The 13,752-nt window shown below is 37.8% G+C and overlaps 1 protein-coding gene and 1 pseudogene across 1 annotated transcript in view; one reads left to right on the plus strand and one right to left on the minus strand.

The window, feature by feature from the left end:
* Nucleotides 1–13,752, minus strand: part of LOC110051322 (tyrosine-protein phosphatase non-receptor type 21-like) — a 64,651-nt gene that overhangs the window by 13,349 nt on the left and 37,550 nt on the right. The window contains exons 6-12 of the mRNA XM_089288378.1: nt 12,704–12,729; nt 12,389–12,476; nt 11,689–11,777; nt 9,057–9,144; nt 8,338–8,459; nt 4,925–4,961; nt 4,537–4,579 (exon numbers count right to left, since the gene is read on the minus strand). Coding sequence (XP_089144504.1) covers nt 4,537–4,579; nt 4,925–4,961; nt 8,338–8,459; nt 9,057–9,144; nt 11,689–11,777; nt 12,389–12,476; nt 12,704–12,729 — 493 coding nt within the window. The remainder of the gene's footprint in view (nt 1–4,536; nt 4,580–4,924; nt 4,962–8,337; nt 8,460–9,056; nt 9,145–11,688; nt 11,778–12,388; nt 12,477–12,703; nt 12,730–13,752) is intronic.
* LOC149113491 (uncharacterized) lies at nt 2,586–3,533 on the plus strand (annotated as a pseudogene).

Consider the following 13,752-nt stretch of genomic DNA (forward strand, 5'->3'; position numbering starts at 1 on the left):
TTTCTTGCATAAAAATGTTTTTCACTGCTTATGTTTTCTGTTGTTTGAGATTATTCAATTAACTCAGAAGGCCAAATAATATAAAAAGAAAACCTCTGCAAAGCTAGCAAAAAACTCAAACAAAATTTTCCCTTATCCTGGGTTACCTGAATCAGGCTTTGAACAACCCGGCCCAGGAGCTCCGCTGTTAGTCTTGGTTAAGTCTATATACTACCATAAGCGGACAGCTAAGAAAAATAGGGTGGATGTCCACTTACGGGAGAGTTAATCAGTGGGTGTTAATTACATGTTTCATTGCGTAGCCAAAAATAGCTACTGAAACTCTATATTGATACCAAATGTTAAAACTCGAAAAAACATATATACAGTACATCTCTTCTATATTCAACAGAAAGTTAAAGGGAACTTATTGCTGCCGTTCATACGTGTAACTTTAGTTATCCTTAAAAACAGCCCATTAAGAAACAACAATCCTGGCCATAAGTTGTTGGGACACCTCCCCTTTTGCGTGCTAAAACCCACAATTTCAACTACGTCCTTGATTATTTAGAAAAAGATGAATAGAAGTATAACTGACCCCCTACCCCCTAGCAATGTTGAAAGAAAATGAAACTATTCTGAAGACTAGATCGGATGTGGTTAAAAAGGAAAAAGGGACAATAGAAAGTAATTAGACAGTTGTGCTGGAACCGAACGTGATTGCTGAAAAATCGTTATTACTGGAATAAGACGTGAATATCTATCTAATCGTCACTTTAGTTGGAGAATACTGTTCTAGGAGGTGAACAATTCTTGAAACGTGGCTATTCTGAAGCTATTGTCAAGGTTTTTTTTCAATATTTTTTTTTATCAACATTGACAGAGGGGAAGGGCAGGCGGGCTTACGTGGTCTTGGTCTTAAGAGAGGCTGCCTATGAAGTCATCTGCCGTGAACTGTCCAACACTAGTGACCAGGATTGAAGGTATATCATGACCAGAGAAGGTTTGCTTGGTCCTATGACAGTTTTGAGACACAATCCGTTTCACTGCCAAGAGGCAGTTATTATACATGGGCTGTCCGCGTACGAGAGAGCGTTAACAAAAGCAAAATCTAATTTTCATTTTCAAAAGTGTCCGCGTCCTGTTGCGAGAGAGTGTCTGCTTATGGGAATGTGCAAATAATATATTTTGTGACGTTTCGTTAATGACACTGGAGTATCTTTATAATGTATGATTCGTGTTAACTGTAGACGTTCTCTAGGCGTGCTTGTAGGTATGATGAATCCCTAGAGGCTATTAGGCTATTTAAGATTTTGTAAGTTATGCAAGAGCCACTCGAACGCATCTCTTTCAACTTTGCTTTATTGTTTTCTCACTGCTGTAATTTCTTTATGGTGATGATGTAAACGCTCGCTGTATCAATAAACGAGATCCCCACCCCTGATGCTGTGTTTGTGTTTATTAAGATTAGTTACAAAATATTTTATAATCTTTCAGGGTGAGTAGAGTATAACAGAGTTTGACTGGGAGGTAAAACGGGGAATTGAAACAAAAGTGTCTGTAAGTAGAGAAGTCCGTTTCCGAGAGTGTCCATTAGCGGAGAGTTGACTGTGGTTCGAATATTAGAACTTTTTTCTGATATTGGGTGAAAAGTATTCCTATACGATTGGTATTAAAATGATCATTTTATTTCGGACTGAATCATTTATAGCTGAGAAATTCGCAATTATGTGAACGTGGAGTACAGAATTCATCTACCGTCTTGGGGTCACTGGTTCAGCCAGTACAAAGGATCTTTTCCTTTGTTCTTTTTTTCTTGTTTTTTTTGCCCAGGATGAACAGCAGTTGTTTATACTGTTTTCTTACAATTCCCTCAGTGCGAGGACGTCTGGTAAAAAATCATCTTTTGAAAATTTATACGTGACAAAAGTACACCTGAGAACTAAAGTGGATTGGTACTGATTACACCATCAGATGGTGAACTTATTCAAGGAAACCCCTCTTGCTGAAAGTTGTGTTTGTTTAGCGCGGTATCCTAACTGTTGACAAGTTACGTCTCCAAACAAGAAATCTGAATTACAATGAAAATATAATGTCTTAGCAGCCAGTCAGAAGCGGAGTCGCTCCAACTGCCCAGTTGAATGAATTCTTAAACCTACCGACCACCCTACACACGGTCTGATAGTCGTCTCGTACATGACCATTTAATGATGACTGATGACGCGAACACAGCTGTTTAATTAGAATCTCAGCGCAAATTGGGATTGCTGAATGAGCACATAATCAACCAACTGAGAAAACTGAGATGTCATTAAAGATGTGTACATTATTCATCGTGGTGTAAGATAGGATAGATGAACACGATCAACCACGAAAGAATACTAGAAAATGAGGACATGATATCTCTTGACGTAGAATCACTGTTTACTAATGTGCCAATCGAGGGTGCCGTATAGGTCACATTACGAAAACTAGAAAATGATCCCGGTCTTCCCGACCGCACGAACCTTATGCCTACACAAATTACCGACCTCTTAGATTTCGTTTTGAGATCAACATATTTCCAATCTAATGAATCGATTTATGAACAGCAAGACGGAGCAGCCATGGGGAGCCCTGCCTCCGAAGTTATAGCTAACCTTTATACGGAAGAATCTGAGGAACAGGTGATAACTACTGCGCATTGCAAACCTGAGATCTGGAGGCGATATGTAGATGACACTTTTACATTCTTAGATCGAAACAATGTCAACGGCTTTCTACATCATCTGAATAGTCAACAACCAACTATTCATTTTACCATGGAAATCGAGAGAAATAACATCATTCCCTTTCTTGACACATAAGTTACAAGAGACACAGACAGTCTTCTCACTACCACTGTATACAGGAAACCAACACACACTGACCAATACCTGGCCTACGACTCACACCATCCTCAGTCAGTGAAACGTGGTATTGTGAAATGCCTTTATAATCGTGCTAAACACCTCATAACGAAGCCTTCAGCTATCAAGGAAGAAAACACTTGTCATCAGTACTTGTTTCTAATGGATACCCTTCCTCATTTGTACAGAAGCTCACGAAAACAACAAGAGCAACAGCTAACCAAGAACCCACACAGGAATTTCAATCAACTGCGTTTTTACCCTGTAACAAAGGTGTATCAGAGGTTCTTCGCCGCTGCCTACAACAACAAAGCGTACGCACTGTCTTTAAATCTGACACAACTCTAAGTTCCTACTTAGTGCGACCTAAAGATACCCTTGAAACAACAAAACAAGACGGTGTTGTTTATAAGATTCCTTGTGAATGCAGCAAAGTGTATATCAGAGAAACAGGGAGAGCTATCCGAGAGAGGATAAAAGAACATGACAGAGACATACGGCTTGCTTGTACACAATCCTCCGCAATTTCAGAACACCCCAACGAGACGACTGGCATTTACCTACTTGGGACAAAGACAAGTTTATTGATCGTGACCCTCACTGGTACACACGAAGGGACTAGGAAGCTATCCATTTAACAAATTGACGTCAGTTTTTCATGTGTCTGTCCTGTTATTGATGATAAATTTCGTCATAACATTGTCAAAGTAGCTGTGTGGATCTACCAGGCGATAGCTGAGTGGATCCACAGACTACTTTGACAATGTTATGACAAAATTCATTGTCAATAACAGGACAGACGCATGAAAAACTGATGTCAATTTGTTTGTTACGATAACAGATTGTCAAATTGTTCACTCTCGCTCGTTGACGCATCGCATAAATCATAAATTCATGTGTCTGTCCGCATATTGACGCTGAAAATTAGCCAATGAGCGCACAAGAATTTCTGCAGTTATTGTAAAATAAGACTTCATCCAAATATCATCAATAGAGATAGTGCAATTATATTCCTGAAGCATGGATACCTATAACCAGAAAGCACAACAGCCGGTCAGTTAAGATGCGGATCCATGAGGGAACAGCGTCACAAAGTCAGAATAATAATAAGGATCGAAATACACCGATAGCAGCAAACCAAGGTGCTACAAATAGCAACAGGCAACAATTGACCTCATCGCCGGATGAAGACTAGCAGTATAGCAGTTGAAATGACGCAATCTACATCTTGAAGTGACTCCATCGTGAGACAAACGAGTGAAAAACTGAAATGATACAAATAAATAAACGAAACAAAGCAATGGAGTTCAGTTCAGTGCTGGGGTCAACAGCTTCGATACTTTAAAAACAACTTTCATGACCTTTTCTTACCTTATGGACTACCTTAATGACCAGTTAGTCGAATAAAACCTACTAAAGTAAGGACGAAGAAACACAGAAACATATTTATTTTATTTATATTTATTCCGTTTCCTCCTCTCCTAGAATGAAACAACGAATCGATAAAAAACAAACAAACAAACAAACACAGAAATCACTGAGCGTATCTTGTTTGTGCGGTTGCCTGGGTTGAATAAATCAATCAATCGATCGATCGATCGATCAATCAATCCATCCATCCATCCATCCATCGATACATACATAAACAATTTAAAAAGCCATAACTTACTTGAGGAAGACTGCGATGAATTCCCACCATAACTAGTAGTAACCTTGAAAAACAGGGCAGGAGTTTCAAGAGTGTGAGTTAACAATCCATTTTAGAAGTATTTGTGTATAGACATAGAAGAAGAAGTGTTACAAGTATTGAGTTTTTGGATATCGGATCTTAATTAGTACAGACTACAACTATTTTAGTTTTCCGTTTTCTCGTTAACTTTAGTCTCGACTGAGAAGATGTATAAACACTCGAGACAGTTTTCATTTCCAGATTTCGAAGATCGTCGTTTGGTTTGCGCAAATGTAGTTCAATACGATCTCTCTAGATTGATTTCTATCCCAATTGGTGACAATAACTTTTCTTCAGGTGAAAGGATTGCAACCTAAAGCAAACTTACCCCAGTCTTGTTACTGAATTTGCGTGTTGCTGTTTCACTGAAATAAACACACATATCGGAGTAAGCAATGTAATTCAAACCAGGGCCATAATGCAACTAGAGTACTGTCCGAAGTGCACAACTGGTTCAGAATAGTATAGAAATACTTACCACTCATTACAATGTAGATGAATATTGATATGTGACAATGAAAAGTGGGCAGCTGACAGCAGATGGTGTTTACCATGAATGATGAAAGAGATTAGTTCATAGCCAGAAAGTAAAGGTAGAGTAGAATTCTCCAAAGACGAAAGATAAAGTCTGCATTCTAGACTACTGCTTATATTCAGTGTCAGTATCATGAAGTCACCAGGAGCATCCCTACTCCTCCCTGGATAGGATGCTAGTCCAACGCGAATAACAATGTGAACGTAAAGCGTATTGCCTAAGACCCGTTCCAAACGCCGCTCCATTCATGCGCCGAACCTAACTGATGAGTTAAGTACAGCAGAAGAGCGGCGTTTGAATCAGTTTGGTTCGGCAGGTTAAGTTTGGTGCGGCAAACAACATTAAATTCGGCAGGGTCTCCCGCACTATGCGACGTTGGAGCGGCAGCTGATTCATATGGCGTTCTCCCTATGTGTCGAACCTTACGCATAAATTACTGTACTTTATTTTTCATATAACAGGACTCGTGATTGGCTCAAAATTGAGTGGCGTGACCAGTCATGCATGAAGCTCAAAGGCGTCGCTAAAAATAAAGACAACAAAATACCAGTATGCCTTCAATTTATGAGAAACGGGACTGTATAAGCGAGTTTCTTTAGCGCAAATTCATTTTTTGCTTTTTCTTCGTGATAATAGCCTAGCTTATTAGATTTCCCTTTAACAAGTCGATTTGACCAGGAGAAAACTGGTCTAAATACAAACACTGAACCTTGAGTTTGAATTTGCTTCCCTAAATATTGCTATAACAGCATGATAACAGCGAAATGTTAGTCACAGCTTTTCTATTTGGACAGAGTTCGTGAATTCAGAACGCATATTTTCTCGTCGAAAATTGTTACCACCGGCTTCCCGAATTAAGTTCGACGCAAGTACGCCATCTGAACCAGCCGTCGCTCCAAAGTCGCTCTAAAGTCGAACTTAATCAAGTTTGGTTCGGTACATGAGTGGAGAGGCGTTTGGACCGGGCCTAAGACCACAACATAATGAGCCAGAACAATTTCTTGGACCTGCTGCACTCAATACAAAGTCCACCACCATTAGGCCACCTTGCCTCCCACTTTGATATACAAATTACTGTGTGCACATGCCTTTTAGCTTAATGACCTTTGATATACACGGCCAAATTACTGTGTGCACATGCCTTTTAACTTAATGACCTTTGATATACACAGCCAAATTACTGTGTGCACATGCCTTTTAGCTTCATGACCTTTGATATACATGGCCAAATTACTGTGTGCACATGCCTTTTAGCTTAATGACCTTTGATATACACGGCCAAATTGCTGTGTGCACATGCCTTTTAGCTTAATGACCTTTGATGATATACACGGCCAAATTACTGTGTGCACATGCCTTTTAGCTTAATGACCTTTGATATACATGGCCAAATTACTGTGTGCACATGCCTTTTAGCTTCATGACCTTTGATATACATGGCCAAATTGCTGTGTGCACATGCCTTTTAGCTTAATGACCTTTGATGATATACACGGCCAAATTACTGTGTGCACATGCCTTTTAGCTTAATGACCTTTGATATACATGGCCAAATTACTGTGTACACATGCCTTTTAGCTTTATGACCTTTGATATACACAGCCACATTACTGTGTGCACATGTCTTTTAGCTTAATGACCTTTGATATACACGGCCAAATTACTGTCTGCATATGCCTTTTAGCATAATGACCTTTGATGATATACATGGCCAAATTACTGTGTGCACATACCTTTTAGCTTAATGACCTTTGATATACATGGCCAAATTACTGTGTGCACATGCCTCTTAGCTTGATGACCTTTGATATACACAGCCAAATTACTGTGTGCACATGCCTTTTAGCTTAATGACCTTTGATATACACAGCCAAATTACTGTGTGCACATGCCTTTTAGCTTAATGACCTTTGTGGGACGAAGGCTAAAATAGAATGTTTCCTGTACAAAGCTCAGATCACCAAAGCTTCAGAAGAGATACATTCAAACAACAAGCTGCTTTGGACAGATTTGGCAAGTTACGCGAAGAAGTTAGCATCAACAGCGACACTGTACATATACATGTGTACTTGTATTAGCATACAGTCTAACTTTTTATCGTGAGGACTCCATACATACAGAACAACAAATGTTAAGAAAAATAGAAATAGATACTGAAATTAAACTTTCTGAATACTAGTCATCAGATTGCACACAGAAACTACATTAGGCATTAGAAAGAATAGAAACAAACGCATACACTATGAAACCATCATGAATGGAAAGGAAACAACATTTCAAGAAAATAATCCACGTGTTTCACGTTTAGGTTGGCAGTGCTGAGAACCACGCAGGTAAACATGATTACTGGTCCAGAACGCTACAGCATCAAACAGTTTCAAATACACATTAATGAACAGAAGACAAGAACAATACTGAGTAGTGCCAGTGATAGAACATCAACAGCCAAGTTAGTTTCCTTACTCCCTTGTCATTAACAACACCTAAGAGGCAAGCATAATTATAACCTCATTTTCTTAAATGCCTCCGTGAATTTCTAAAAGCAATGGTTGCTTTAGCGTAGCAATGACAGGGCAGGGTACATATCACACATAGGGACTACAGAATTGGACTGAAATGCACAAGTATTTAACAAAAATTGAAGGTTTCTATTATTTGATCGTCAAGGGTATGACTGCTCTTTACAAACATTTCATGCTGTCTTTTTCACTAGTAATCGTATTGAAGTGTAAGTAGTTTAGGTGTTAGTATTGTGTATTTAATAAGCAACATGAGTTATCGTATTGTACTGTAAGTAGTGTATTAGTATAGTAAATAGTGTAAGTACTGTTTTGTATGTAATATAAGTAGTGTAAGTATTAGTATTCACTATTTTAAACAGCGTAAGTGATCACATTGTATTATAAGTAGTGTAAGTCTTAGTATTGTAAGTGGTGGAATTAATCATATTGGATATGAAGTATTTTAAGTAATATAAGTACTGTATTAGTATTGTATGTAGTGTAACTAGCTGTCTCAAAAGAAAAAAACCCTTGACAATAGCATTTTAACTAGCTAATTGTCTCTTAAATTAAAATATTTTTGCCCTAATTTTACTCGACTGAATAAAGAGTACACTCAGCCCAAAAGTATGGTTCTCCAGTTTGCATTAAGGCTGGCATGAAACACAGTTTTGGCCTTTTATGTCTATCAGTTACAGAACTTACAGTGAATTTGATTGGTGTTTTGTACTTGATGCCTGGGCACTCGACCTGGACAAGTTGAGCCGGCAAAATTGATGATGTACTACAAACATCCTCCACACATACTTGGCTGTTGGTGCATCATCCTACATTAGATAGAACAGTCACCATAAGAACTTAACTTCAAATGCTGCTTCATTACTGTTAGGAGTGTTTACTTTATATCAAGTTCAACACAAGAGTTCCATGCAGTCAATGTTTTACATGTTAATCAAAGCAATTTAAAAGCTTTTGACAAAATTATTTTCTAAAACTATGCAACCAACTGATTAACACCACTTAAGGCGTGTCATGGAATAAAAACACTATGAACTTTCATAACACTGCAGCTTCAAGAACAAAAAGTAAGCAGTGTCTTTCTTTTCCTTTTCTCCTTCTCATGAATTTCACTCAGCCACACACCAGAGCCTGGTTGTTTGACGGCTGATTAACACTGTATAATTCATCAAAGTCACTGTAAAGTTAATAAAAAATTCCAATTTTTCCTAATCCTGAGTTTGCTCAATCATGCTTTGAAAAAAGCAGTTCTGGATGGATAACTTGATAGAGCAAATCACTCTGTAGGTTGCTAAGAATGTGAGTTAAACAGGATTGGTACACACTAGTAAAATAAATTGACCAATCATTTATAACTTAAAGCAACCAAATAAACAATAAAACAGAAATATATGTCAAGCACCTACCATTTCAAACTGAATGGTGTCAAATGTTTTAATACTTTCAATACAAAAGTACTTCTTGTTGTGACTAATTCGAACAATATCAGGCCATCTACAAATTAGTGATACAAGGAAAAAAATCAGTTACATTCAAATTCAAGGCTGTTGCCTAAGGAAATTTTTAAGGAGCCCTTCGGGCTTCTTCCACCAAAAGTTAGGAGCCCAAGCCACTTTTTTAGGAGCCCAAATAAAATTCTCTGTGGTCAATCCGGGGGGAGGGGAGGTTGGGGAGGTTGAGGAAGATGGCGGGGGGTTAATTGTGGAAATTTTGGGGAGGGGTCCTGGGGCAGAGATTTTCCATGAGACACTAATATGGTCTAATATCAATCAAATTTTATAAATAAAGCATTTAGCAAAGTGATCAGGTCATGACTGAGAAAGAATACTATTTCTGGTCAAACTCAATTATTGGTGTATCCATGCAGGTACTGCAGCTTTTTTTTATAAAAATTTATATTGCTGCTTTTGTTTTTGAGTTTTGCAATTCTATTTTAAAAAGACAAAATACGTTGTACAAATCATGAAATGCAAGCCACAAATGAAAACAAACAAAAATGAAAGAGGCATTTGGGGGGGGTTTGAATTTGGCCTCACTGAAATGTGCATTCCTTCCCCGGGCTTGGGACATTAGTATAAACTAAAGGTGATTTTGAGGCAGCATTACAGCAATATTGGCCACTTCTTTGGAGAAAATAAATTCTTGTATATTGGCCGGAGTCGCGACAATTCATTTGATAATTCAAAATATAGAACCCTAGTATGCAAAGAGAATTGCAATGATGTGTTCTTTTTGCTGGCTAGTTACTTGAATTATCCTTTCAGAACCTAAAGAAATTCATTCCGTACATCTAAGTGAAGTTTTCTGAAGTATCGGACAAATATTTAGACACATTTATCTTTTTTCAACTGTAAATATAATGTCAGCAGGATCATCACTCCAATTCCAAAAATATTTGTTATCAAAGTAGTTAATTTGCAACTTGGAATCAGTAAGGCATCAACAGAGACACAATCCATTGGCATACATGATTTACAGCTATTCAATACTGAGCTTGCAATGCATTATAGGGCGATTTTCAAACATGGCTGTTTTCGGCTGTTTCGTGAGCGGACAGAGACTTTGTTGCCGTGCTTTTGCCCAGATTTCTCGTGATAAAAGCAAAACAGGACCAGAGTAGCTATTTTTTTCCGTTTAATTTATTGTGTGAACGATTTTTTGACCAATTTCATGAGAAGATTGAAGTCATCGGACATATTACATGGGAAACAAAACTCCATGTTTAGGCGCCCACTCGGGCTCCTTGAACAAAACTTTAGTTGCCCGCACTCGTAAGTTAGGCGCCTCAGGCGACCGGGCGCCCGTTAGGCAGCAGCCTTGAAATTGGAGGAGCACAATACATTAATTTTATTTGTTCAACTTCAATCTATACTACAGTTGAAATGAAATATACATTTATTAATTTCTTAATGGCAGCAAATATCACATACAGTTACTTTTGTAAATTACTTATGCAAATTATGGACATTAAATCACTGCAAAAGTTCATTATTAATAATCTTTTTTAACTCAGTAATAATTCCCGACCTAAGGAAATTACTGTCAACTTACAACAGTTGAACCAGTATGCAATGCCTCAACCCCCTCAGGATTTTGAAATTTGCCACTTAACAAAGGTTAGCCGGTTAATAAAGACTCGTTAAAACACTAAATGATTTATTAATAGGAGTGGTTAAATGTCAATTTTGTAAAGTAAACACAAAGCATTATTGTATATAACAGCAACTCCTTCAAGCTACCAGTAACATAGTCAAGCAGTCATTAACTTTAACAAAAATAGATTGTACTCTGTTACTGTATATAATAGATTAGCTTGCAGATGTGAAATCTGAATTTTTTTTTTACCTTCAGCTTAGTTAGGGAAACTTAGAGTTTCAATAGCTGCACGCTGCAAAACTGTCACTGAACCAAATTCTCACCAAAATGCAATGACAACTATGAAGTAATTCTTTTAACTGCGAGGGTCTAAAAGTTGATGGCCTTGTCACTAACCCAATACCATAAACTGCTGCCTATAAGGCCTGGGTTTATACAACTTCATAAGGGCTTTCAGATGAGCTTATAAACAGAGGGGCTTATATCTGATGGGGGGAGGGGGGGTTATAACCAGAGTAAAATAAACTGTTTTGAAATGAGCTATAGCTGCACACGTTGATTGAAATAGGTTTTTCATTACTTGTAATTAAGCTTTAAAACGTCATAATAAAACAAATTCAAAAAAAGGAAAGATACTGGAGGGGGGCTTATATCAGGGGGGGAGGGGCTTAAAACTGGCTGTATTTTTTGGTTACAGGTGAATGGGCCTATAACAGGGAGGGGGGAGCTTATAAGCAACAGTTCATGGTAACCAGTTAAATTATTAAACAACAAAGCTATCTCAGAGAGCCATAACTCGGTAAAATCAAAGGTACCAAGGAGGGCATTTTTCTAACAGTTCACATCCATGAAAAAAGACCCTCTGAGGTGAACACTTACATACATTTGATACGACTATGTTTGCAAACCTAATTGCTAAAGAATGATGTTAATTCAACAAACCTGAAGCAAACTGGAGGTAACCCATGAGGATGTCTGACCACAATCCCAACAAATGAGGCACCAACTAGAATAACAAAGCCATCTTTGTCCTAAACCAAACATAGCAAACAGTACAGATATTTGTCAAATCTTGAGAATGACATGGCATACTAGAGATGAGAAAACAGACTTGGATGACCAAAGGTCAAATTTGGCCATAGCTGCAAGAATTTGTCTTGCAGTAAGAGTTCATTTACTGTTACTAGGCACTTTTTCATCATCTTCATTTTTTCCCCAAACCAAACTAACAAGAGCTTCATGTACTCATCTAAACCAAAATCAGGTAAGAATAAAAGCGGCAAACAGCTATGTCCCACCATGATCAACTGTAAGTTGTCCACGAAAGTTGTTTATTGTGCCTGTGTTTAAATTATTAGAGTAATGTAAGAGTAAACAGAACATCCTCCAGAAACAATTGCTCATTTTACAAAGAAATCTTGTTGCTTTCTTCAATCTTTCCTTGTTCGAGACAGGTTCATCGGATATTGAAATGATTTTCTGTCATGAATTCATAATTAAGTTAAATGAGACATGTGCATCCATGCAGCAACTGCTTGGAAGATAACAACAACAGAGCTTCTCAAAGATGACTGGTTGAAGGTGGTCCTTTAAGCCAGGCTGCACAGCTCAAAAATTATAAATATTTCTTATAGCTACAGACCTTAGCAGGGTAGTATTCATCACCATATCCTTCCAGCTGCTGAGTGATCAAGATGTATTCCAACTGAGCTTCTTCGCTTGTTAAACCCCTGAAATTATAACAAATTTTGCTATAGACCAACTGTCATATGACCTTGAAAAAGTAAGCTGCAGATTTGTTGTACAGCAAATTTCGTACAACCGTGGAAAAGTGAACTAAAATCTTGTGGATATACATGTACAACTGCATATTAAAGCAAAACCTCACCAATTAGTGGTCAGGTTAACAAGATTTCATTGCTTTAAAAATTGATGACAGCACTTTTTTCAAACCTACCTATGATGCTGGCACAATTCTGCTACCTACAAAAATGGACAGAGAGTTCAAAACCACAAAATAAACTACAAAAGTGTGTGTGTAAAAGCATTATACATGATGAAGCAAATAGAGAAACTGCTCATGGAACCCAGTATAAACACTAATTTCCCCAGTATAGCTGAAACCACATGTAAGTAGCAATTCCACTGTTCAGCCCAGACAAGGTAAAAGTAAAATTCATAAGGCTAGGAAAAAAGTTCATTATGCTGAACACAAACCAGAGGCTCAACTTTCAGTTCTAACCAATGTAACAAATAAATTTCAACACAGGACTAATGTTGAATGCAAAACCAATCAACAGAGACACATGTCCTTTAATCCTTGCTATATGTGGTAACAGTAACAATTTGCACATTTGAACCAAATTTGAAAGAAATAATCAATCGCTGGACCCTAGCATTTATAATGAATACTTGAGTCACTCTCCCACAAATTTGGTATAACATGGTTTTGTCTATGGTGAAGGGAAAGAAAGTAAAGTCTGCATACATGTATGAGCCAAGTGGCCCATCAGGCCAGAGCTTATCCTGGTTTCTGTAGCATGAATACCAGTACACCGATTCCAGAAAAAACCAGAAGTTGCACCGAAATGAGGCTTAATAGCCCTCGCGATAAATAAAGCAACATGGCAAACGAAGAAAAAAGGCCAATCTCTCTTCTGATGATATTCCCGGCATCAGTGTGAGTGAAGAACATTGAAAAATTGACACAGCCAATTGAAATTCTGGCTTAAAAGTCGCCGTATAAATCAAAGGGGCAAAATAAAGGAACTTTTAGGCTGGTATGTTTTCCATCCTTCAATTGTCTCGATCTCCAATATGCGCAAAAACAACCTGTTCTCACCATTTTTATTGCCTAAAAGAACTTTGTTCATGGTCGGTTTAGGAAAAAAAATCTGAATGAAATGAAAATTATAAAAATTTACGACCCTGATGCGAAGAATAGCTTTACTAAAGCTTAAGTAGCTTAAAGTAGTAAAACTGATGAAGCAAGAGCTCAAAAGAACA

The sequence above is a fragment of the Orbicella faveolata genome, unplaced genomic scaffold (assembly GCF_042242905.1).
Source record: "Orbicella faveolata isolate gen_17 unplaced genomic scaffold, um_ofav_v1 contig_15, whole genome shotgun sequence".
Lineage (NCBI taxonomy): Eukaryota > Metazoa > Cnidaria > Anthozoa > Scleractinia > Merulinidae > Orbicella > Orbicella faveolata.